Source organism: Genypterus blacodes, unplaced genomic scaffold (assembly GCF_046128005.1).
Source record: "Genypterus blacodes isolate CSIRO-AG114 ecotype Tasmania unplaced genomic scaffold, CSIRO-AGI_Gbla_v1 ptg000070l_1, whole genome shotgun sequence".
Taxonomy (NCBI): domain Eukaryota; kingdom Metazoa; phylum Chordata; class Actinopteri; order Ophidiiformes; family Ophidiidae; genus Genypterus; species Genypterus blacodes.
The window spans coordinates 262,143-287,716 of NW_027466880.1; the positions used below are offsets into that span (position 1 = coordinate 262,143).

Here is a 25,574-nt window from a genome sequence, read left to right on the forward strand (position 1 = left end):
TGTTTGTATGTTTGTAGGGGTTAGGGGTGAAGGGTACAGCTGGGGTGAAATATCAGAGGGGAGTGGAGCATGGATCATTAGAGAGTGTGTGTCTGTTTAGTTTATACAAAAATACTCGACCAGCATTTTTTATTAACATAACCACAATTTCACAAGATTGGAACCACCCTGACACCTCCTATGACATCATGAATGAAGCAAAACACCATTCAAAATCCAAAAACGCTTCCCTTCACCTTGCTGGCCTTTATCCACACATGACCACAGGTGACTCCAATCACTCTAACGACCATCATCACAGTCAGGAGAACTAATCAGAAGTATCAACCAGGAGATCCCAATTATGACTAATCAGAAGTATCAACAAGCCTGATTATGATTCATTAGGAGTATCAATGACCCAGACTAAGACTCCAGAGAGGTTCAAATCTGGGAATCCCCCCTGAGCAAGGCACCGAACCCCCAAACTGCTCCAGGGTGCAGCATATCATGGCTGCCCTGCGCTGACCCCGCTGTAGTGCATGTGTGTGTGTTGTGATATGTAAGAGGGGCAAGCAAGACAAATTTCAGATGTCGTGTTTGCATGATGTCATGTTTGCATGATGTCGTGTTTGCATGTGATTTGACCCATTAAAGTTTCTATTTCTTCTTCGTCAGTCTGCCAGAAGTAAAGAAGCCTTTAGGATGAGAGATTAAATGTCTTCAAGCTTTTAGCAGCAAGTCCAGTTGCCTAAAATTGAACTTTTCCTGGTTTGCATTGAAGATGATGAGAGAACACTTTAAAACCTTAATACACCTTAATAAAGATTCCATTAAATAATAATTAATAGAGATTTCAATAAATGTGCCTCTTCTCACATGATGTAGTCTTTAACTTTACAGATATGGGCTGTTTGAATAAAACAACGAGAGAGGTTAATTAAAGTTTCAGTAGAAGTGCACTCCTCTGTTTAATAATGTCCAACTGTGAGTAGAAATGAAAGGTAATCCCCGTAGATTGGACGCGTTTATTACTGAAGAGCTTCATCCTAATCTCCCTTCTCCTCCTCCTCCTTAGCGGACCTCCGTGACGACACTGGGTGGACAACGAGGGGTTTACCTCAGAGGGAGGGAGGAGGAGGGAAAACTTTTCCTCCTTTGTGTTTTTTTGAGTGTTAATTCAGTTCAGGAGGAGACAGACAGAGCGAAGGGAGGAAGGAGTGTGTGCATGAGTGTGTGTGAGCGTGTGTGTGAGAGAGTGACGACGACTCGTTCAGATTAACGGTATATCTCGATTTTAACCAACGAACGAAGGGGAGACAGTTAGTAGTGTGCGGCCACTTCTTCTTCGCCACCAGAGGAAGAGGAGGCAGAGGAGAGACCATGGGACTGTAGACAGACGGAGCCCGGGGTGAAGTGAGGGGAAACCGGTTTGTCCTGGTCGCGTCCCGCCGCTTTGTGTTTGTGAATGGTGAAGTGTTTTTCCTGCCTGACAGGAGAAGTTCACGCCGCCGCCGAGCAAGCAGGACCATCGGTGAGTTTCAAACCCTCGACCAAAGCAACAAGTTAACTCTGCCTGCTAACTAACAACAACCCGAGGTTATACTGTATTATTCCTCGTTATTACGATGACGTTATTAAGCTCCATAGTTCAGTTGACTAAATGGAAACAATAGCTGCATGCACTTTAGTATTGCCCAAGATTGATTATTGGATCCAGATCCTGATCCAGATCCTGATCCAGAGCCAAAGTGAACAGCTGGTACTGTTTGTAATAACACGTAGCTACAGGCTGATCTCATCGCTGGTCTCCTGCAAAGAGTTACAAACATATGAGGGACATGCAGAGCACAAAGACAAAAACACACACAAACACGCACACATCCTCTTTTATTCTGCTTCAGTCAGTAAATGTAAATTAGTGGTTGTGCATGTAGAATAGGACATTTTGTCAGCAGAAAGAGCAGCAAGTTGTTTGTATAAAGAATACAATGCCAAATCGTGAAAAATCTGCACTAATGTGAGTGTTAGGATGTCTTAGTGTTATTGAGCAGGCCAGTGTAGTAATGCATGTGCCTCAGCATATAGATAAGGTATCTAGAGTCAGGCCTGGACTTGGGGGACTGTGAGGGCCCCAGGCACACCCAGGTGTTGGGGACATTTTTTCTCAGGGTTGTGCTAACAGGAGAAATTGTAAGATAGAAATCTGTGACCTAGATGTGAACCAGCAGCAACAGTACTAGGATTGGCAGGATTTCTTCTAGAATCAATTGGAAAAAACGCACTGAAAATGGTTTCAGTGCGTTTTCAGTCATATGGAAGCATTTTTGAATCCAGATGCAAGTTTGGAGCGTTTTCATGTGGACATAAAAGGTCAATGTTGGCAGAAAAGAATGACTTCATATCTTTTTCATCAAAGTATCATTCTATCCCTGTTATTACCCTGCCAGGAGAATCGTGGATGACATTTCCAATCTGCATTCCCAAAACATTTCTACCTTTTTAGGCTAAGTGTTGATGGTCGGCCATATTCATACCAAACCGAGAAAGAAGAGCAACATTCACCTCTGTGTCTAATGCAGGTCAGACATGTCTTTAAAGACGCTCTCCTGCCTTGCTTGTAGTACGTAAGTCTGCCCTGTGTAGAGTTTGCATGGCAACAGGGGTGACCAGGTAGTTACTCGGGGTAACCACAGCCCCACTCTGATGGCACAAGGGTATGTAACTTCACACACTGATTGGCGATATATATATACATACAGTTTTGTCCATATATGTGAAATCCAAACATGCAGGACAAAGTTAGCCTCGTGATTGTATATTCTTTTGGAAAATATAGGCTACAGAATGATCATTTTCTCGTCTCTCAGTGGGTTGTAGCGTGCAAAAAGCCTGGGCCCTGCGGTTCTGCTGTGTGATCCGGGCTGGGAGTGCCTCTGGGGTTTCTGGGCAGTGTGATGACAGCCTTCAGGTCCTCTCTCTCTCTGTCTCTCTCTGTCTCTCTCTCTCTCTCTCTTTACTGCAAAGAGCCGAGTTTGTAGTTACACGGCCCCCCTCCGTCTACATGACCCACTCTGTCAGCCTGCACCAGATGGTTTGCCCCTTTTGAAAATGCCGAGAGGAAGCCCATCCCTGCTTTTGGTGAAAAAGAGACGGCAGGAAAAGAGGCCTAAAGGCCAGGGGGAGAGAGAGACACACAGAGAGAGAGAGAGAAAGAGAGAGAGAGAGGGGGGAACTGCTGTAGTGCACATGCTGCTTTTCATCTTAACTTTTAATTAGGAGACTTGCCGGGGGCTCGTTTCGTTGTGGGTCTGCTGGTATGTTGTAAAAAAGAAGAATACTTGTGCCACACCGATGTATCACATCACCAAATATGACACATGCTCTCTGTTTTAACACTAAATTATACCAAACATACTTAAGAGCACTGAGAGAGTCTTGGTCGGTGGACCAGTTTACCCTCATAGCGACGTACGAGTCCCCATTTTACAAGGACAAGGTTTATAAGGTTTGTTTGAATGTCTGAGCACTTGTCCCCTGTCTGGGTATACTCTAGTAAAGTCTTTAAACACCAGTAATCAGTCAGGATTCTACCGATCAAGACACTGGTGGGATTCTTCATCATCTCTGCTGTCCCAGACTCTGGGAGTTAACTCCATATTTACCTCTTGGTCTTACCAAGTCTTGGGCCAAAGTAAGAATAAATCAGATTGTGCTGTTTAACCCCACAGAACAAATCCTCTCCGGTCTGACTTTAACCCTATGTTGTTTAAGGAGATGAGGTGACCTGGAGCCATTTGAAAGTGACTTTAATATGAAGTGTTTGTTAGTCTTGGCATGATTTTAACCCACCAAACATCTTTACAGCCCCTGTCATCCTCTACCACGGCTGCCCTACTCTTTTGAAAAGATACAGAAGATACAGATTTTTAACTCTCTGTCATTACTTAGTACACACTTTAAGCCTTTATTCAGCACTGCATACTTTATAATTGATAAGTAATCAGGAGAAAGTTGAATAATCACTCTTTAGTTCGGTCAATAAATCAATTCTTCTCATATATGCGTCATATTACGCACCATAATGTGATTGAAATTGAGGTCTGCTTGTTTTAAGTGACATACCTAGATTATGTGATTGTAAATGGATTAAATCAGGCCTGTAAGGTCACGCTAAGCCAGCTCCACGTGTGTTTCCTCTACAGGCCAACTCTCCTCGTACTGTGATTACACGCCGTGTACATCCAGAGCCGCAGAACTCTGTTAATTCCCTCCATGTGTGCGTCTTACTCACATTCTCTTCTTGCTTAGCTGACAAAGACTTCATAAGGCTTCATAGGCTTACAAACAGCCTGGGATTTCCTCAGTGTAATGCATTTCCACTGTTGAGGTTTATATATACAGTACTTAACACAGGGTGGTTATGGACAGATGGGGTTTGGGTTCGATGCCCCTTTTGTCATATGGAATCCAGATAAAAACTGATACCGGTGGTTTTGAATGGTCCTACTTATAGCTCTGTAAATATCGGTTGTAGTTCCTCTCCCCGTGGCAGCAGAGGGGTGTTGCACTCTTGGAAAATGAAGGACATATGTGATATTTTCGGCTCGTGGGAGCGCTGTAGGAGGTGCAATTATTGTACTCTGGCATTTGACAAAGAGGCTTAAATAGCTGCTTTGAGCCGCTGGAAATGACAGAGCTGAAGTGGAAGGGCCAAGGATATATAGGGACCGCATGAGGGTCCGCACCACCGTGTTGCTCTGGAGCTCCAACTGCAACAAATGTATGATTTCAGTCCTCAGCCTTTAGATCCGGCCGAGATGGAATTATTTGCTTTGGCGGGGTTATATTGTAATAATACCTGTGAAGGTTTAATGCTCCCATCAATCCCTCTCTTTCACGTGGAGGTTGGAGGGGTCGGTGGGGTTTCGCTGTCTTGCTCAGGGACACTTGAGCAGTGTGGCCGCTTGTGTGCTGTCAGATTTTGGACAGGAGTCTCCACCGCAAACCTTCACACAGTGCCGCTCCTCCATGCTGCTACATGGACACTTGGCCCATTTACTGCAGCGAAATGGGTGTAAATGTTGGATGATTGTGAGCAGAGAGTTGGAGCTCGGCCGCGTTCCTGAAAATGATATATCTGATTTATGTGTTTACATGCAGCAAAGACATGTGACTCTTCAGAGAGCGCCCATTTCTGTGTTTCAGTTCTGTAAGTAGATCTGCAGTCTGAAGCTAAAAGGCCTCTATTGTTTACAGCCCAGCAGACATCAGGGAGTGAATACACACACACACACGCACACACAGACACACACGCATCAGGCGAATATTAATAAAAACATAGCTACAACACAAGTGGCCATTCAGATCCACAACCAAGGGTCAACATTGTAGGTTGATTGTTGTTAATTTCAGAGAAGATTTCAGATAAATCCCGGAGAAACGGCTGCCGGGTCTACACACTGCAACCGACCAATCCCAAACATTCCCAAAATTCCCTGCCAATGATTAGAAGCCAGTTCTCAGTGTAGCTCTTGTAATGTGGAGGTGGTGATGCCTGACATGACTGTGTACATCAATTTATCTAAGCACTGCTGTGAGCAGAGCAGCTGACGATCAAAGGAAAGACCCAGTGACACAAACACACACAGACACACACACACGACAGCTGACTGAAGAGAGTGGACCTGGAATGACACGATTGGTTATCTACGCACGATTCTCTGATTAACACCAAATAGCCAGTTCACTTCAATTCACACGTCTATAAAATGAGGAATGCCGTAAACACAACACACCTTTGTGAACTCGTCTGAAATGAAGGCGGGATCGGGATCCAGTCTGTCAAACCGCATTCAGAGGCTGGCAGGGACACGCGGGTAAACTTGTGTTGCGTGAATGCAAATGTTCCCATCTTGGATCAGAGCTCAGCCAAAGCTCTTAAAACTCAGCCACAGAGAAGGTTTTCAAGTTTCAGTCTGGAGTTTGATTTTGAGCCTTGTGTCTCTGTGTCAGTGTGTGAGTGGAGGGAAGGACACAATGTGACGAGGGAATCACCAGGGTCGGATTGTTGATTTCTTTCGCTCCTCTGATTTGAAAACGCTGCTCTGAATCATATTAATCACTCATGTAGAGGAACTTGACGGCACAATGGCAGTATTATTTGTAGATTATCCTGCATGCCGGGCAGATTACAAGCTTATTTTCATCATATTGCAAAGGCGCCTCTCCGACTCTTTCGTCTTAATGATCCGACTTGCTTTTCTCAGATTTTGTTCTTTCTTAGCCGTGCAACGTCTCGTTTAGCCGCCTCGTTTCCACAGCTGAAACGTGGTGACGCTTTTGTTTGATGGTGAAGTGAAGTGAGCCCCCCCACCCTGTGTTTAACAAATCCCACTCTTAGTTTGTGTCTCTCTCTGCGGCACCGAGAAGAGGTCAGTTCCTTCCCTCTGAAACCTGATGAGCTCCACTTCCTCTTCTGCTCTTCTGGGCCTGAGCTTCCTGTATGTCGGTATGGCAGGAAGTGTAACCCCATATGATCGCTTGTTCAATAAGCAGCAGTGTGAGAGCAGATGTTGTGATGCGCCTAGATGTTTATTTCTCTTTTGACTTTGTTCTCAGCGCGGCCTAACAGCAATTTCAGCAGTTGTAGCCACAAGTTTCGCCCGAGGTGTTATTCCCATGGTTAGGTTTGTCTTAGGGCTAAGTGGGTGTTCAGCTGAGGGTGCTGTGATTTATGGGTGCAACTGCAGCGCACAGACCCCTGCATGGAGACGAGTTGTCCAAGTCAAGCGGTCAGACAAGACGAGCCACAAAGTTGCAGGTTTGGAACGCCTCAGCTGGCCCCGGCCATCAAGTCCAAACCCTCGCTGTGATCCTTGGCTGCGATCACACACACACACACACACACACACCCCTGATCAAACACACCCAAATTAGCTATGTAGAGTGCTCCGGCCTGCCTGGTTCGCGACAGCTGAGTATTCAAATCTCGGCTCCTTAGCCCCGGCACCATGTGTTCAGGAGGAAAACGCTCATTAGGACATTTTTTGGGTGATTTGTTGTATTTTTGTAAGCTTCAAATAATCAAGCTGGTCTTCCTAGAACTAGATGTTAAACTCTGTTGGCTTGCATTGAGTTAGTTGCCAGGCGACATCAGCTTACCGGACATTCAGCTGGGAAGCTTCAGGGCCTCCACAGAGTTCAGTCAGTCCAGCTTCCAGCTAGAACCCCCCCCCGCCCCCCCATCACTCACACTCACCCAAACTCTGCAGGCCAACACTCGGCACCCATCTCAAAGCAAACACTTGGGACCTACCAATCTCCTTAGCGCTCTGGCCATCTTTGTGTCCTCTCCTTTTTGGGTCTGCATGATTTCCTCTTCAGTGCCACTAGAGGTCACAGCATGGGCCTCAGAGGCTTTGTTACGCCCCATAATGGCTCCATTCTCCCACAGCGGCAAGGACTTCCAAGCCTGCGAGACATAGGACACCATTGTGACTCACTGAGGGGTAACGTGAGGGGCAGAGACATGGGAATGTGCATGGGTATGTGTGTGTGTGTATAGAGTTTAAGAAACTTACTAACTAGTTCATAGTGTAGTGGTAACGCCGCCCCTCCAATAATTTTTAAAAATTATCAAATTTAAGAGAAACAGAATTGGATAAATGGTACAAATGTGAAATTTTGAGATTCCTTCCTTGTCGGCACTGATTACGTTTTTTTGTGTTTCCAATGTAAAACAATAAGTTCAACACACATCATCCGTTCAAGTTTGGGCCCAATAAAAGCAAGAGAGGAAGCTGAGGAATATTATACTGCAATCCACTTACAGTAATAACTATAAAAGTATCACACAGTGTCTTACTATTATTACTATTAGTATCAAAGAGGAAGAAGAAGAAGAAGTCAAGATGGGCTGTTATTTCTATAGGGGGGCCTCAAACACAGCGCGGCAGATTGATTAAAATACAATCTGAAGCTTTTTGTCAAACCTATAGGGTTTTATGTATTGCACAAGTAAACAAATACAGGTTATGTGTGCAGGTGGACAGGAAGCCCAGAGGGGCTAAATCAGGACTAACTCAGGGCCTCTGATTATGGGAACACTCCTAAACTGTCGAGTTCACTAACAATGGACTTGCATCACTCTGGGTAATTCACCTTTAAATGCTCTGTTGTTGAATTAGATGTGTAGCAGCTCATTACATTAATCTCATGTTTGGTGCTGCGCTGTCGTATGTCTGATTTATTGTCCTTCTAAAGAGAAAAAAGAACACGGCAATAGCAAACGGTGACATCCAATAGTGGAGGTCAGCATCAGGTTTTACCCTCAAAATGGATTCTGATCTGACATGAATGCAGATTTAGAAGAGAAGACTGAGCCTGACAGTAAATCGGCCCCAGCGCACGGTTACACCCATATACCAGAGGGAAACGACAGCACGGAGCAGCGAGGTTCCTCCATTTAGTTTGATGTTATCTTAGTCCAACAGACTCTGCTCTTCATTTTATGCTGTCAGGCGCTGATGGGAAGATTACAGCCATGATCTGTATACACAGGGATCTTTCTTTTTTAGAAAGTGTTCATTTTGGTGGAAAAAGAAGATTTTACTTCTTGGCCCGCTCTCATTATGACCAGTTTACTCTCACTGCTTCTATAATCAACAGAATAGCCAAACAATTTAGCTCAGTTTCAACTTATTATTCATCTTTACAGTTTAGTTTAAGGTTTACTTCATATGCAGACAGTTGTCATTGTTTGTTGTCGTTGCTGTTTAAACGTGACCTCCGCAGAGTATTATTTAAGTATGTAAGACACACACACATACGTTGTGTCAAGGCTGCAACCGGTTCAGTTACTTTTTCCATATTTTGTCTCCAGTGTTTCAGCAAACAAACGGGATCTTGCAGTTCAAAGTGATTGGAAACTGTAAGTGACTCTGGAGGAGAAGAGGAAAGTTTCCAGTGGGCCTTCATTTTTTCCGTGTAAAGTCATAGGCAGGTCATAGGGAGCCTCGTGTGTCTGAGGCAAAGGCAAAAAAACAACACATCAGCCTAAAGGAAAGGTAGCTTTAAGGTGGAGAGACTCTGGGGTAAATCAAAGCGACACCGTGGCAGATAAACGGGAGGGAAAGAAGAAGAAGGAGAAAGGAGAGGACTGGCTGTTCCTGACTGCTTCTCCCGAGTAGAAAACGTGACTTAGCTGTAATCGGATCTGAGCCGGGGTGAGATCATGCAGGAGGAGGCCTGCCAGCAGCCGAGCAGACAGTTAGTCCGCCCTAAGCATCCAGCCCCAACCGAAGCCCTCCGTGGCTCCCTGTGGGCCCGCAGCTTAACCTGTTAACTGTAGCGGAGACGCTTAGACCAGCGCCAGGTGAGGCACGTCTGCTGGGACCAAACTCACAAAAAGAGAGCAGGAGTTTATAAGCATGGACGTGCAGATAATCGCTTACAGGAAACAGGAGGTGGAGGCTTTGAGTTTGGACAGAGATGCCGTGTCCGCTAAACATCTTGACTTACTTACTTGACTTGAAATCCTTCCACTCTATGTAGAGCACAGGTCACCTACCATGGCCCCTCCATCTGATCTGATTCGGTTTGGGGCCAAATTCATCCTCTTTCCTTCTGTGAATTTGAAAGGAAAATAAAAAGGAGCGTATTGAACTAAACTGTTTTTAACTTTGAAGACAAAATGGCAAAGCATAAATCAAATTTTTCGTACTTTTTTTTTTTTATCATCACCCAGAGTGCAGGATCTATAGGAACGAGTCTGTTAGAAAACGTTAACTCCTCCGCCTGTGTCGGATATGGATATGGACATGAATGGAAGGAATCAGGCAGAAACATGCAACGACGCAGCGACACGCATGTGTCGCTGAGATGCTGATTCAGTGAAGTGCAAACATATCTTTAGTAATTACAGAGATAGAACCATAAAAATACTGTATGTCCTCGTGGTTTCTTCCCCTTTAGGTCAGCATATTATTGGTTGAACAGTTCCGTGCTCAATTTTAGCGTTCCAACATCTTTTTTCTTCCTCTGTCAGTAAACCAAACTGCTCAGATGGACTTCAGATAACACACCCTGGCGCTTCAAACCTCGTCCTGAACTTCAGAAAGGCCCAACAAGCCTCCGACGTCGGGCCCCGGAATGGCGGATCCCACCTGGCTGGGCTCTGAGGCGGCGGGGGCGGGCGTGGCCGAGGTCGACGTGTGCAGCTTGGAAATCGAGAGAAAGTATGACCTCATCCCCACGGTCATCTGCTCCATGTGTTGCCTGTTTGGTATCATCTACTGCTTCTTCGGTGAGTAATCCAGACATCCTGCCGTTGACTCACCGACACCAAGCCTGCTGATGGTCACACAACGACGCTCCATCCAAGAAGCATTTGTTCTATGTCCTTTAATAGTTATATTGAATCAGGCCGGTCGCTCTGTTAATGAATATCTGTTGCGGTCGCTGCCTTCCCATCAGACAGCAGCAGGCAGTGTCTGTTCCGTGTTGAACGTTTGATGAGTCAACTTGGGACACAAACACGTAAACACAGCACACGGTTGCCAAGGGGGGAAAACTCACAGCTGTTTGTCTCATAGGAAACAGTGCAAAGCTTAGTAAGGACTTTGGACAAGACAGCGTCCATTATCTCTGTCCATAATCAGATCTTGATGATGATGATGATTGCGTGTGTTCATCATCAATCTCTCTCCCTGTCTCTCTCTCTTCTAGGTTACCGCTGTTTCAAAGCCGTCATGTTCTTGTCCGGTCTCATGTTCGGCTCGGTCATCATTTTCCTGCTGTGCCACAAAGAGCGAGTCCTGGACACGCAGCTGAGCGTGGAGGCCAGCGCGGGGATCGGCCTCGGCATCGGCCTGCTGTGCGGCCTGGTCACCATGCTGGTGCGCAGCGTCGGCCTCTTCATGACCGGCCTGCTGCTGGGTCTGCTCTTGGCTCTCGCCGCCCTGCTGGTAACACAACAGTTCTACACTCCCACGTCAGTGTGGGTGCCGCTGGGCGCTCTCCTGGGAGCCGGCATGCTGTTCGCCGTGCTGACGCTGCAGTGGCAGAAGCTCTTCACCATCATCTCCACGGCCGTGTTCGGGGCAGCTATCATGACGGTGTGCGCTGACTATTTTGTGGAGATGCTGGTGCTGGCCACACACATGTATGAGTGCTTGCGTCTCACGCCTGGGCCGCCTCTGTGCTGGTACAGCTGGGTCATACTGGGCATCTGGCCTGCTCTGAGCTTAATGGGAGTACTGGTTCAGTGGAAACTGACAGACAAGAGCTTCTCTCACACTGAAGGTAAGGATGGTTTAAGAGACATTGTATTTCCATTACAATCTCTTTGTGTCCATAATGATTGTGATTTGATGATAAAGTGGTGTTACAAAGCTGCCTCTGATGCCTCCTCCTCTTCCTCCCTTAGTTATTATCAGTCGGAGACAGAAGAGGGTCCAGTTGATGCGGATCCGGGAGAAGGATGCCAAGAAGCGGCAGCAGGCAGGTGGGCAGGAAGGCACGTACCGCCGTAAACCCACCCCAGTGAAACGTTATGCTGGGGATCTGCTGGCACCGGTCAGTGTCACCCAACACGGCGCCTTGCTGTAGTTTGAGGCATCAGTCGTGCTTAGCTGTGTGACAGTGAAATTCAACCGTGTTCTTCTAGGCATGCAACAGATGTGTGTGTGTGTGTGTGTGCAGGTCGCTCACCCTGTGTGTCTTTCTTCCCCTCAGAGCTACCTGCAAAGTCTGCGGGACAGACAGACGGGCACAGGCACTTCCCTTAGCAGCATGGGGACGGCCAACCACGCCATGATCGACTTTGACTATGAAACCGGCTCCACTGTGCCTCTCACGTCCACCACGCCAGTCGTCAGGGTCTGAGCCCCACCGGGAGACGGGAACAGACTCTCTTCTTCTCCACCAAGTGTCTTCCTAATGCAGAGTAGATCATATTAACTGCTCAGTCTCCACTCAGCTAAAGGTCTTTATTAAAGCCCTTAAATTGGGCAGAAGGGAGCGGCTTCAAAGCCCCTGTTAAGTGAATGATATAACCACTACATCAGTGTGTTCCTCAGAGACACACACCAAACACACATACTAACCCAGTTAAGGTCCTACATTTCCTCTTAGTGTCTATTAAATACATTACAGAGAGCAGAGGGCCTCAGGAATGGACATTTTGTTTGGTGATGAAGATGGAAAAGCTCACATGTAGGCCTTCATCATATGTGTACTCCATATGATGAAGCACGAGTACTGTACGCTAACCGTCGCCAGGAAGTGTTGTTATAATCTGTCTTAATCTTTAACTTTTTGGTCGTGTTGATCGAAGGTATTAAAACTTCTTTTGTGTTTGTGTTTTTTGTGACAAACTGTGATTTGATAGTAAAACATGACTCGACGTTTTAGGTGCGTGGCCGGTTTCGACCTTTAAACCTTTCTGTTCTCGCTGTGTCGCTTCTTTCAAAATAGGAGGTGAGTTCTGTGTGTGTGTGTGTGCTTGTGTGTGTGAGAGTATTACGTCTACACGTTTTATTTAATTTATACTATGAACAAGTATGTGGTAGCGATGGGGGGGAAAGGACAAAAAAAAAGATGGGAGCATGTTTGCTGTTAATTTGTAGATTGTTTTTCAAAGAATGATCTGTTTTGGTGTTATGAGTATGAGTGCAGGAACGAGGAGTGTTACCTGAATCTGTACATACCTGTTGATAGAAATTGCAAAGAGAAATAAATGTGTTTGATACGAAAAGTTTCGCTTATTAGTTGAATCCGAGGAAGATCTCTGTTTGTCTTTGTGGGCGCTTAGCAACACTGGCAGCTCTATTTCAATGGCAGTAAACAGGTCATGGGGAGGATTTCCTACTCTGTAATTGGTCGCCATGGCCAGTTGCCATGGAAGTTCCAAAGTTTTTTTTGTTTTTTTTTTTCAGATAAACAATGCACGACTGACCAGCCTTTCATCAAACAGAACATTCATTATTTTTGGAGGCTGTTTTTGTAGCGTTTTCATCCATGAGGCCCGACGGGGCACTTAAATTAAGAGACCATTTTACAACTGATGGTTCAATGTCTTTTTCTCTTTAATAGTAAAAATGTCAAAGATTCAGGACAAACATCTACGTCTGTAAAGTGTTTCCCCCCTCACAGTCCAGTGTGAGTAGAGATGATAAAGACATCGTTACAGATAGATCAGATAGAGTTACACTTAGACAAAATGTCAAACTAATGTATGGGCGGGGGGGTAGTATGTGAAACTTTGGTGGTGACCAGATCCACTGAATAAATTCCCACAGTCATTTTGGTGTGAAATTGTCCCCAAAAGTTTCCTTCCACTGAGGTCGAGTGGTTGCTATGGCACCTGGGAAGGTCTGGGGCCTCGCTTCTCAGGCCCTGTGGTGTCTGCTGCCCTCTGATGGCTCGACCTTAGCATCTCATCCAGCGCTCCTTCTTGCTCAGTGGGTATCCTCTCTCCACGCTCATCATCCTGTTGATTCGCCAGTAATTGTCTCCCTTGAAGAGGAAGATCTTGCCGTTGGTCCAAGTGAGGGCTGCGTCCAAACCGGACGGCAAGCCGGTGAAGAGCATGTAGAGCGGTTTTGGGTAACGAGTCAGATCATTGAACTTCAGCTCATCCCACTGCCAGTGCTGAGAACCCTAAGCAGAGAGACAGAATACACACAGATTACTCAATACATCACATTGTCATTGCTAATGATGTTCCATGTTAACACAGTTTAACTCTTTGTGTTCTGATCATCAGTACCTTGATAAAGACCAGCTTCTTGTTCTTCTCCAGGTACAAGGCAGCGTCAAGGTTGCCAGGGATCCGTTTCACCTCTTTGGGGTATCCGTAGTCCAGCCTGAAACTGGTATACTTCCACACCTTATTGCCTGTGACCAGTGACAGTGTCAATTGAAGCAACACACAACACAGATGCAACATAAGAGCGATCCTTATGGACACTGGTTGCTGTACCTTTAAAGAAGTAGGTCTTATTGGTTCTTGGAGAATGTACCGCTGCATTCAGGTTGCCAGGGAGACCCCTCCACAGCGTGTCAATTTTTAAAGGAGGGTTGTGGCCAAAATCTGTGATGGTCCAGACGTAATCGCCGCTGAAAGCAAAGGTTTTCTTCCAGGGACCTGAACCAACATAAAGTGAAACAATCAGTCCATTGTGACTGATTTTTAATCGTACACTCCCGAAATGTTGATATTTGAGTCTTAACAACAGGATTTCCTTTTAAGAGTGAACAAAACAAACATGAAAATGGAAAAACCTATTATCTGACCTCTTCTGTACCTGACAAATGAAGCAAACTGACATTCAGACTCATGGCACTCTTATGCCAGGTGAGTTGTGGCATAACTCACCTAAAATGATGGCATCTAGAGTGGCAGTGCAGGGATCTGGAACGCTCTGTGTAGCGTTGCTGCTCTGTGCGGGGGAGAGGCTGTTGGGGCTGCTGGTAGTGGCTGACGTGTTGGTGATGCTTCTACCTGTAAAAGACAGAAGTTGCAGGAAGTTTGAGGAGGAATCGTATGACGGTGCGACAAATGGCTCAAGCTACAAATGGAGAGTAAATACTAAGTAAACAACGACCCTTAGACAGAAATACCTGCATAGCACAAGCACTCACCATATAATCCCTGAATGCCTCTGATATCATCAGAATGCAGCCTGTAGTTGACACGGTAACCAGAGTAGACTGGCGCCATCAGAGCATTGGAGTACTGAGAGTGACCCAAACCCAGGGCGTGGCCGATCTCGTGGGCAGCCACAATGCGTAGATTTGTGCCATAATACGTCCCCTCTGTCCAGAACTCGTCCCCATCAAAATGAACAATACCTGATTCTGGCGACTCAGCATGGGCCAGTACACGACCTGCATGTGGAATATGGAAATGAATGATTGAATGAATTGATATTGTTGACGTGAGACATTAAGTGCAGCAGTCTTTGTTTATCTGAACTGACCGCGGCCATCAAAGGGCACAGCACAGTATCCATCTTTCTCGTGGAAGGAGATCTTGATGTCCGCTTTGCCGTATTCCACCTCTCTGAAGGTCAGATCGGCCACATTACTCCAGTACCTGAAGGCGAAGCGGATGGCCGTCTTGACCTGGGCCCTCGTCATGTCCGTCGTGTAGCTGTAGATGCGGTAGGTCAGGCTTCTCTTGCGCCAATGACCTTCGAAGAGACGAAGCATTTCATTGTAATTATTCTATTTTCAAGACCACATCAAGGCCATTAGATCTCTCCACAGGCAAAAGATGATTGGCTAAAGGCAAAGGTTTATGACACAAGTAATTCAATTCAGCAGTTTTTCAGTAATGCAACTTTTACTGAAGTTAAACTTTAACTTAGAAGTCATTTAAAAGTTACACTAAAAGTGAATTGTCAGCAAGCTGAGAAAAGAGACAACAATTAGATCCTATTGCTCCTCTCTCACACAGGTATGCTAACATACTTTATGAAATACATCATATCTACAAAATCTGACCCATTTTCGAGATTAATTAAATCCAAAAGCCTGAAATTGACATATCCATTCTTTTTTTATGACTTAATTATTGTGACCAGTTGTCACATTAGGACACAACTACAGGACAAACTGTCAAGAGTACAGTTAAAAAACATCTGTAGATACAATAACACAAAAGTAAGAACCTATAACTTTCACATTTCACACTCACCCATCACTCTGAATTTGTGTTTTTTCTTGTTGAATGGGTCTTCCATGCCACAGCGGGGCTGCCTCATCACAGCCAGGGTGGCTTCATCGATTTCTCCAGTGGGAGGCAGATCAGTCACCCTCTGAAACGCCCTGCAGGGAACAAACCATCCCAAAGACTTGGATCTCATTTTTTCACTACTTTTGTTTTCACCTTGAGAGATGCAAAAGTTTATTTAAGCCAAAACAACTGGGAAGCAACAACATTTTAAGAGCGATTAACAATTGCAAAACAAGACTAGAAAAGTGTCCAGAAACAGAAGTGAACCGTTTCAAGCAAATCAAATCCAAAAGTGCCTTTGATGTCCTAAACAAGTCTTGACAGTGTATTGAGTAGTATTGTTGATTGTGGAAGCTTTTTGAAATGAATATTTATGAATAAACTGTAGAGTTTCATGAAAATGCACATAGATTTGAACATAAAAGTTGATATTTGTTTAATTTCATGAGGATATCATCTTTTTTTAAGTCCAAGTGAAGTCACAAGTCAGTGATGCCAAAGTGGAGTTGCAAGTCTTTGTCCAGTTTACTCTCAAGTCATCATATGTGTGAGTGGACTTGTGTGAGTCCAGGTTGAGTCTATGTCATGAAACTCCTCTCTTAATTGCTTTCCTTGTCTCGCCTTTAATGAGCTCTCACAGACGGGCAGAAGCCTCTATTACCTGAGCGCTTCTATGACCTCCTCCAGGTCCTGCGCGTCAGTGAGGTCAGTGGTTTCACTGAGGTAGCCGTACTTCCTCAGATATTCCTGTGAAAAGCAAACACAGGCAACAGCTGCCATTTCTCAACTGTACACAGTAGCTCAAATACTGCAAAAACTGAAAGTGCAAGAAGAAGAATACTAGCCTGTGGACATATGAGAGAGATTAGAGATTAGAGACAAAATCTTACCTGAGCCTCATTTAATTCAGCCCAGTGCTGCACCACGGCGCAGAGTGCACCGCTGAGACTGAGCACCAGCAGCAGCAGAAGCGACCCCGTGTAGTCCATTGCGGAAACTCTTAGAACTTTCTAAGTGAGTGCAGTGGAACCTCAAAGTGCTCAGCAGAGGCCCACAGCAGCGTCTGACGGTCGTCTGAGCGCTCCGGCAGCTTTAAGCGAGCCAGTGGATGAGTCAGACCTGTGGCAACGATGAGCCATCTCCAAAGAATGAGGATTGCTAAAGCGGCCAATTTGTCTGCTGTTATAGTGTACAGCTGTTTGGAGCAGAACATCTACACACTCCACTCCAGACTCCAGTGCAGCCTGCAGACTTTACTGTAGCTTTTTTTCCCGTAGTGCAATTCAGGAGCATGGGGTAGTCCGGTGACCTCATTTTGAACCCCTATGCTTTAATGCAAAGCAGGGCCGTAGGTGGGAATTTTGAGGTTATAAACCACAGGATGCAGATCTGGGCCCCTCTTTATTTTGTTCTTAGACCTTTAATGTTTCATTCAGGACTGACCCAGACCAAGTGTATTACTTGTAAACGATAAAATAAGAGTTATGATGTCCGGTTATGGTTTTATTTCTGTCAGTACGCCAGACATATTGTACATTCATTAGTTGACTGAAGTTGATCGCAATCCCAATTGCACTAATTCAGTGATAACAGCCTAATTTCAGCAGTGTATTCAGTCTGTCCAGCAGTTTGTCTGGCTTTTATGGGGCAAATCATCTCATTTTAAGCACAATGAACCTGCTGCGGCACATTCCGGATCGATTTGTTGGACGATTTATTGTTTTCGACAAACCTGCTTCCCAGCCAGGCGGTGGAAAATGAAGTCCAAAGTATGGATTTACAAGCATTGAACATTTTATAAGATACGCCTGTGCACAACTCTGTGAATCCTACCTTTGTTTTCCAATATTCTGCCTCGCCCCTGCATGATATAGGGTCGGACAAAATATTAGAAACAAATTTCACAGCAGGATTTATAGCGTCAGTGTTCTATTGGATTGTCCCGGAGTATCTGATAAAGCGTTTATTACATTTCTCACACAGCTGCGACCTTGTAGGGAGTATTTGTACTGGATCCTAAAAAATATTGGATATGATCACAATAGCTCTGTTGTATTCAGAGGTCAAGATAAATGTTACTGCACCATGAGTGACCCAAGCAGCTGGTGTCAAGATGTCAGCGTGTGATGGATAGTTGGCACCTTAAACTGAGACGAGACATGCACATTATAAATAAAGGCTCGTCTTTGTCTTCGTGCGCCAAGTGAACTAGTCCGTCTTCCACCGGCTACAATGACTGATGACTTTCAACATCAATGAGGCACTATTTTATTTAATAAATTGTTTAAATAATGGAAAACAAGAATTACTCGTAGACTTTTTTCACTCAAACAGTTTTATTCTCCCTCAGTCCAAATGCTGCACATTCCTCACTGTGCGACATGAAGGCCGTCGTGCACTGGTTTGCATTTTGCACCCAAAACAGCTAGCATCAGCGTTTTACCCTTCTAAAACTGAGGCAGCTTCAGTCTTCATACAATCTATACAAAACCTCATATTTTCCATTGTTTTGATTGATCTCGGCTTTTTATGCCACAGAAGTAAGCAGATTTCTCGCTATTTCTTTCTCTCTCTTTTGATGCAGTGCCTCAGGAATACTTGTGTCGGCAACATGTTTACATATCTGAAACAGATTACCACTCACAGCTGTAAACAAAACCATAAACGTGTCTCCTTTATCTGATCAACATGAATCTGCTCACCACAAGTTTAGTCATTTGTGAGTCACGGTTAAACGGAGCAGAATGATGAGTTTGACTTGGAATTAACGTCACAAAGGGAACAGAGTTTTCTGCAAGACTTGTTTCCCAGCAAAGCTCACCCCCCCCCCCCCCCCCCCCCCTCTACGAGAGATGCTGTTAAACTAAGAAATCTATCATGAGTGGAACATACAGGAACTGACTAAACTTTGCACTCAGCCCCTTCTTCTAAGAAAATCATCTATTAAGTCCATAGTTCCCCTTTTGTTTCCTGCTGCCAAGTTACAAAGCCAGAAGGGAAATCTTTTTTTTTTTTCACAGGAAGTTGTCTGTAAATGTGCAGAATCCACTTCTACATCTGGGAATTCACAAAGCAAAAGCAGCAGAAAAGGCAACAAAGCCTGTGTTTCTACTTTGCCGCTGAGACTTTATGCTGGTGGTGCAGCACGTGCCTGTATGACAGTCTGAGTATGTGTCAACTGTCATTACCACAATTGATAACCAAAATAGCAATATGTAGTAATATAACACATTCTCTGTATGACAGATCACCTTGCAACCACATCATCTTGTTTTATTTTAGAGAAGTAAAACTGAATTTTAGCAAAAGTCTCAACTTTAAATAAAACTAAGGATGTAACAGGATGTGAAGCATATTTTTATAAGTTACCTAATAAGGCTATTAATATATTCAGCACATAGCAGCTTCTGTCTCTACCGGACAGGCAAAGGCCACGATACTGAAGAAATCAGACCCTCACATTTCATTCCAAAAAGAATACATAGAAATAATAAAAGAGGTTCCAGGGCTCATAATGGAGTCTGTTTTAAACACAACTCAGTTACTGTATAATCTGTAAAAACCCACAAACATCAAATGAACTCAACACACCAGAAGACATCCAGTTTGTCAAATTTTAATATTAAGATTCATGATTCATGGAATTTTCACTTCGTAGAAAAAGCATCAGTGAAATCAAAACTGGAATCAGCACAAGCAGTTACATTCCCTCATAAATTACTTCTTGAGAATTCAACATAATTCCCTCAGACGGTCTGGGCTTAGCTTATTTTAAGACATCCTGAGCTTGGTGTGTCAAACTATAAATGACCTCAACCATGACCAAACCACCACCACTGTGCATCATACATACACTGGTCGGATGTCGCAACACAGCTTGACCAGTTTATTACTTACAAGCAAACACACACACACACACACACACACACACACACACACACACACACACACACACACACACACACACACACACACACACACACACACACACACACACACACACACTTCTGTGAGGTTTACACTTCAGCGTGGCATGAATGGCTTCGCTTTAACACCGCTGAAGGTTTCCATCATGTTAGAGGTGTAAGGTGTTCCTTAGTGGAAAGCTTGTGTGAGCATTCCACTCCAGAAAGAACTATAAAAAAAAAAAAGGTAAATATTTTGGTGTTTGGCAACAGAGCCCAGAAAGGTCTAACCTGACCTTGACTCGGTATTTAACACTCCTCCCTTCTTTCCTTCACTTATTGTTTAAATCATCCACAAGACCTTAGAAAGCTTCTCCTCACACACATCGCAGAGGGAAGTCGGGCAGGTCGATAAATCTGACCCCCGATCACTGTGTGTGTGTGTGTGAGGGAATACACCTTCAGTCGCCTCAGTCTAACGTAGTCATGACACAATACGCCTGTAAATATACATTAGAATCCAGACGTGTACATCAGTGTATCAGTACAGTCAATAATTTATCCTCTAGACAAATCTACTTTTGATTTTACATGATGCATAAATCTCATTTAATCTTCACAGTCAAGGTTAAGAATGTCAGAAATGGTTACAAAGGAAGGACATATTTGAAGCCAGGTGTGACAGATTAAGGTCACAGACAGAGGAAACGTGCTGGCTTTGCTCTCACTCCATCACAAGCTTGACTTCTGTGTCCATGAACTTCTGGAATTCTCTCTAATCTCACAGGCAACATGAAACCGTCTCAGGCTGTGTGTCTTTGTCTTTGTCTGTCTCGCTGCTCGTACGGTAGCATCTCTGCGTCTGAGCGACAGGTGCGTCTCGTCTGTGAGGACTGAGGTCATCGGGTGTCGCCGCTCTGTGCATCCGTAACGTCGTCTACTCCTCGTCTCCGTCCTCGTCTTCGTCCTCCCTGATCTTCACGTTTACTCTGTGCCAGGCGTTGCTCAGCACCCCCCTCAGGTTCCAGATGGGCGGGACCGAGTCGGGCTGCATGTTGTAGCTGTCGTCCACCGCCTTGCACACCAGCTCCAGCTCCTGCGCGGCGGGAGGAAGAGGCGCCGTCACCTCCCACAACTTCCAGGCCCAGGCTCGTCCCGGCGAGGACGCTTGTCCCCGCTCGCCGCCCCTCAGCTGTGCCACCTGCCACGTCTTCCCTCCGTCCAGGGAAACGTCTACTCGCACCACCTCTCGACCTCCGCCGCTCCAGGCATACCCCTTGATGGTCACCTCCTCTGCGCTGCGGTCGACCACGGCGCCGTCTGCTGGCTGCGTGATGGCCGACTGGATGGGCAGCTCCTGGATGGCCGGAGCCGTCTTGAAGTCCACCGTGTCCCAGTCGGTCCCGGGTGAGAATCCCTTGTAGTCGTTCTGTTGCCAGTGGCTGTTGCTCTCCTCTGCACTCACGATGACCTTGCCCAGCCATTTCACATTGCGTGCGCCCACTGTGCCCGGGACCACAGCCCGGACGGGGTAGCCGTGGTCTGCGGGAATATCCTCGCCGTTCATCTCGTACGCCAGCAGCACGTCGCCTTCCTCGCTAACGGCTTTATTTAAAGGGATGGAGGCGCCGTACGTGGTCCCCGTCACGTCTTTGTCTAGTCCTTCAAACTGAACGTGGCGAGCCCACTGGGCCACGTCCGGGTGGTAGCCGGCGGCCTGAAGCACATCCCGCAGCCTGGCGCCGCTCCACGTGGCGTTACTGATGGCGGCGATGCCCCAGTTCAGTCCTTTCACCTGCTTGACCTTATTCATCTCAGAGCGCCTGTTACCTGCACACTGTAGCGTGGCGGTGATGGTATGCTTGGGAAACTTCTTTAAGTCGTCTAAGGACAGCGTCAGCGCCCCCCCGGGCAGTCCCTCCACGTGGAGCCGATAGGACGCCGGGTCCACCTGCGGGACGGGCAAGTGGTTCCTTTTGAAGAACAGAGCGGAGGGGGTGATGTAGCTGTCAGAGAGGATTTCCGGCGGCGGCTCGGCGTTGAAGGGCTTGAGGTTGTTGATGCGCAGGACCGGGTGGCGCTCCGGGTCAGAAGAATACGGGTCGGACGATTTAACGGTCTGCTGCTTCTTCTGGTCCTCTGCACTCAGCTCGCCCACCTTTGATTGACCACAGACACACAGAAGTTTAATCAGGACGACGTCGAGATTGAACACTCCAGAATAAATTGATCCTCTCACCTCAATTTGTTTTGTTCTTTTATAGCAGACTGACCTCATGTTGGTGTCACATCTTACAAATGGCGTGTGTGTCGGGCTTAATGTTTCTCATGCGCCTGCTGTCACCTTACAGACTTTGTGTTAATCATTAAAGGAAAGCAGCAGCCGGCTCACCTTATACTCTGCCAGCATGTCCAGCACGTGCTCCTGGTTGTGTACAGCGTAAAGCGCCCAAAAAGGTTCGATGGCCCCGCCGGCTGCCAGCATGATTTTATCGCCTCCGGGGTGCATGGCCACAAAGTCGGTGATGTCGTAGACGCCGCCTTTGTAGGTGACCCACACGCGGTCTGCCAGGGTGCGGTGCTTGGTCACTTCTTCCTGGCTGAAGATGGGAAGAGTGGAGTCTTTCGTGGCAGTTTTGTCACCGATGGAGTCTGCCTGCTCAGCCTTAAAGAGAGAGAGAGGGAGAGAGAGAGACATTTTCTATGTGTTATCCACACAAACTGATCCTGCACCCTGGGGTGGTGTGGAGCTGGAGCCTGTGCCAGAGGTCACTGGCAGAGCAGCAGGGCAAACATGCAGACACAGAAGAGCTCATCCACGCTCGCATTCACACCTACGGGCCATTTCCAGTTCACTATTGGCAGGAAACTCACACAGACGTGTAGAGAACATGGCTCCAGTTGGGCTGAGCTACATTCAAACCAAGGAACTTCATGTCGTGAGGCGACAGTGAAACGCAACCTTGCAAAATGACATCAATCGTCTGCCAACATGTATCCTCTGACCTTGTGGCGGTGGTGATGGAGGCCATAAGCCAGCACGGCCCCCGTCCCAGCCAGCAGTCCTGCCAGGGTGTGTCTCCAGCTGAGACCACGGCCATGCTGCTGTGATCTCTGCTCCTCTCTGCTGCTCCACAGACGAACTGCACACGACGCCACAGCAGAGGGCACCCGTAGGTGTCTTTGGAAACAAAAAGAAAAAGGAAATGTAGCTTATTAGATTTGAGTGGAAACTTTATTTAGTCTCTATGCAAAAATGTATTAAATACCAAATCAGTCTGAACTTGTTTCAGGGCCGTGTGTGTTAATACCTTTGTCAAATTGAAAGTGTATTCGTTCAGACTGGATGAGTCAAGCTTCTATAAGCTGCTGGCAGGCGACACAAATGTCAGGTGTATAAACTGTCTGGGACCTGAGACTTTAATGTTTCAGTACCTTTCAGTGTTGCGAGAGCCAAATCTCGTCAGGGTTTGGCAGCGTCTGAGAAGCAGCATTGCATTGGTCTTCTGTGGAGAGAAATTGAGTTAGACCAGAAGTAAAAGATTCCAGTATGGTGCAGCTCACAGCTCCAGCCAAATCAGCTTGGATTTGGGCTTTGAGCAGCAGCTTTCCACCCCCTGATTTGAAAAATGACACGGCCGGAGTAAAACGTGAATGAAATGGTAAAATGAAGGAGCAGTGTGTCCTCCAGCGAAGCAGACACAGAATGAGCGTGCTGAACAACATCGACATGAGTTTGCAGTGAGGTAACGGTGGTAAACAAAACTGCCAATGCCACATCAGCTAATATATGTTTTGTTCATAAACGCTTCTACCAATAGTCCCTCAACTTTGTTTATTAATTCACCAGTTTGAATTATTTTATATCGCTTTTCCAGCCCAGCTCACTAAGCTCTGAATATAACCAACACATGTCAGATGTCTTTTACTTGAAAACTCGACTCCTACTCATCTGACCAATCAGAGCTTACCTCTGACCTCAAACCAGCCAACCGACTCAGGGGGTGTGAATGAGGGGGAGGAGTTAGTTTCAGCCTCAGTAAAGTTAATGGAGGCTTATGTTTACTCTTCTGTGTGCAGTTATTCCTCTCTCAGTACACAGCACATGTGGTTTACACAGTTTACAATTTAATAGTAAAGTTAGGCCATCCGTTGCGCAACTGTAATCAAGCAGGATAATGTAGTTTAACAGGAGTTTTCAATGCTTTTCTATACATATGAGGTACACTATCTGTTTTGAGATTTTGATTGAAACCAAATGTCTCTTATATCTAACCTATGACTTAGAACAACCTCTTTGGGTAACACAGTAGCTTTTATGGTTTCTTCCTTTTATGGTCTTTCGTCTCTGATTGATTTAAGGTCTTCCATCTATTACCCACTTGGCTTATTGAGGGAGAAAACACACACACACACACACACTTCTGACAGATGTAATCACTAACAACATCATAGAACCTGGATTAGATACACAGGCTTGTTTGGCACATTTTAATGAGGTAAAGTTTAAACTGACATCACTGCCTTATCAGAGGGAGTAGCAGATAGTTGGGGTTATCACAGGGCAGTAAGGTAGTATGTTTGCCAGCAGATAGAGGAGGACTACTTCCATATCGCCTCCTGTTTCTCAAGAGCACATTTACAGTGGCAGGAATGTCTGCTTAGGTCAAACTTACTTTGGGAACATTTAACATTCTTATTGAGAAAGAAGAAAAGAAAGAAACACTTTATTTATTCTATTTTATTGTTATTGTTGTTATTATTCATAAACTATAATGCTATTTTAGTGCTTGAAAAACACCTGACTGCGTTATGATCTCTCCGGATGTAATATCTTGCCAACATCGTTTTCAATTATTATTATTATTCATTTAGCAGTGATTAAATGTAAACAATTCAATGAGCAGCTCTTAAAACAAACACGGAGACTTATTTTGAGTAGATTCCATCCACTCCTGTTACATGTATTGTATCTGGTGTTTCCCAGTGTGTCCTCGGTGTGTTGTTTGGTGTCACAGTACCATTATCGATTGAGAATTAGTGACGTAAACAACGATGCAGTTTCGATACAACTCGTTCGGATCAGCCCTTGAGGATTTGATATAAAAACAATAGTCTTGTTTATTTTACTCTTTGTACAATTTTGTTTAGGTTAAAGCTGACTCTGACATCATCGCGTGGGCTTATTTGATTAGTTTACAATGTTGCGTTAGCAAGGCTGTTCTTGTTAGCCTGCTCGCGGTCTCAAGTTAACAGAAATGTCTGGTGGTTTACGTCACACGAACATGTCCTTATCAAGCAGCTGAAAAGTTTGTATTTGATTATTTATCTGAGGAAGAACAGAGGTCAAACTTAAACTACTCACTTGTGAGTTACAGCCGATTTTAAGGGCAGCGATGCTCCACTGAGGAAAAATCCCAGAGGTCTGGTGCTCAGCAGGACGCCCGCAAACGTAGCACAGGCTGAGACGTTCGAGGAAACTCGGACATGTCAGACCTGTACATCTGTACACCCCCGGTGCACATCATTTTTGTGGTCTGCTACTACTAGACAGATCAATTCGTTCATTCACACAGGAAACATAAAGAATGGTATCTAAGTTTCAAATTCTTGTAAACTTTAATCAGAATCTTGAACCTGACTTTTATACAAAACATAGAACAGTATGTAGCTACCCACAAATCCCAAGAAATAGCCCCTGTTGATGGATGATTCATCAATATTTTATCCATGTCCTCACCATCTAACAGAAACCATGAGGGTGGTATATCCTATAGGTGTCCATCTTGTCATTTAAGGAACCATTTGCTCTGTTTAAAGAGAAGCTCTGAGAGACTGGGCACCTTTTAGACACGGTCAACAACAAGTTAAAGTCATGCTAAGCAGGTAATATCAATAATATCAACTTAATATGTGGAAGCTAAGTTCCCTTCATGAGAAATGATGCC

General features: G+C 45.4%; 3 protein-coding genes across 4 annotated transcripts; 1 reads left to right on the forward strand and 2 right to left on the reverse strand.

The window, feature by feature from the left end:
• Positions 1–1,163: 1,163 nt before the first annotated feature.
• LOC143005180 (transmembrane protein 198-like) lies at positions 1,164–12,595 on the forward strand. 2 transcript variants are annotated; one of them, XM_076156411.1, is made up of 5 exons: positions 1,164–1,513; positions 10,028–10,285; positions 10,708–11,283; positions 11,408–11,556; positions 11,716–12,595. In XM_076156411.1, exons 2-5 carry the CDS (start codon positions 10,132–10,134, stop codon positions 11,863–11,865), a joined length of 1,029 nt encoding a protein of 342 aa, XP_076012526.1. In that variant the 5' UTR covers positions 1,164–1,513; positions 10,028–10,131; the 3' UTR covers positions 11,866–12,595. The 2 variants fall into 2 exon arrangements, with proteins under 2 accessions (XP_076012526.1, XP_076012527.1); XM_076156412.1 differs by having other exon boundaries at positions 11,408–11,485.
• Positions 12,596–13,060: 465 nt separating this feature from the next.
• mmp19 (matrix metallopeptidase 19) lies at positions 13,061–16,764 on the reverse strand. Its single transcript, XM_076156775.1, has 9 exons — positions 16,612–16,764; positions 16,383–16,468; positions 15,683–15,813; positions 14,964–15,176; positions 14,626–14,871; positions 14,360–14,485; positions 13,964–14,128; positions 13,751–13,878; positions 13,061–13,641 (listed from the first exon to the last, which is right to left on the reverse strand). The coding sequence occupies exons 1-9, from the start codon at positions 16,708–16,710 to the stop codon at positions 13,411–13,413; spliced, it is 1,425 nt and encodes a 474-aa protein (XP_076012890.1). The 5' UTR covers positions 16,711–16,764; the 3' UTR covers positions 13,061–13,410.
• Positions 16,765–19,661: 2,897 nt separating this feature from the next.
• suox (sulfite oxidase) lies at positions 19,662–25,100 on the reverse strand. The gene is made up of 5 exons (XM_076156742.1): positions 24,992–25,100; positions 23,062–23,132; positions 22,633–22,807; positions 22,019–22,291; positions 19,662–21,784 (listed from the first exon to the last, which is right to left on the reverse strand). The coding sequence occupies exons 2-5, from the start codon at positions 23,118–23,120 to the stop codon at positions 20,564–20,566; spliced, it is 1,728 nt and encodes a 575-aa protein (XP_076012857.1). The 5' UTR covers positions 23,121–23,132; positions 24,992–25,100; the 3' UTR covers positions 19,662–20,563.
• Between the last annotated feature and the right edge of the window lie 474 nt (positions 25,101–25,574).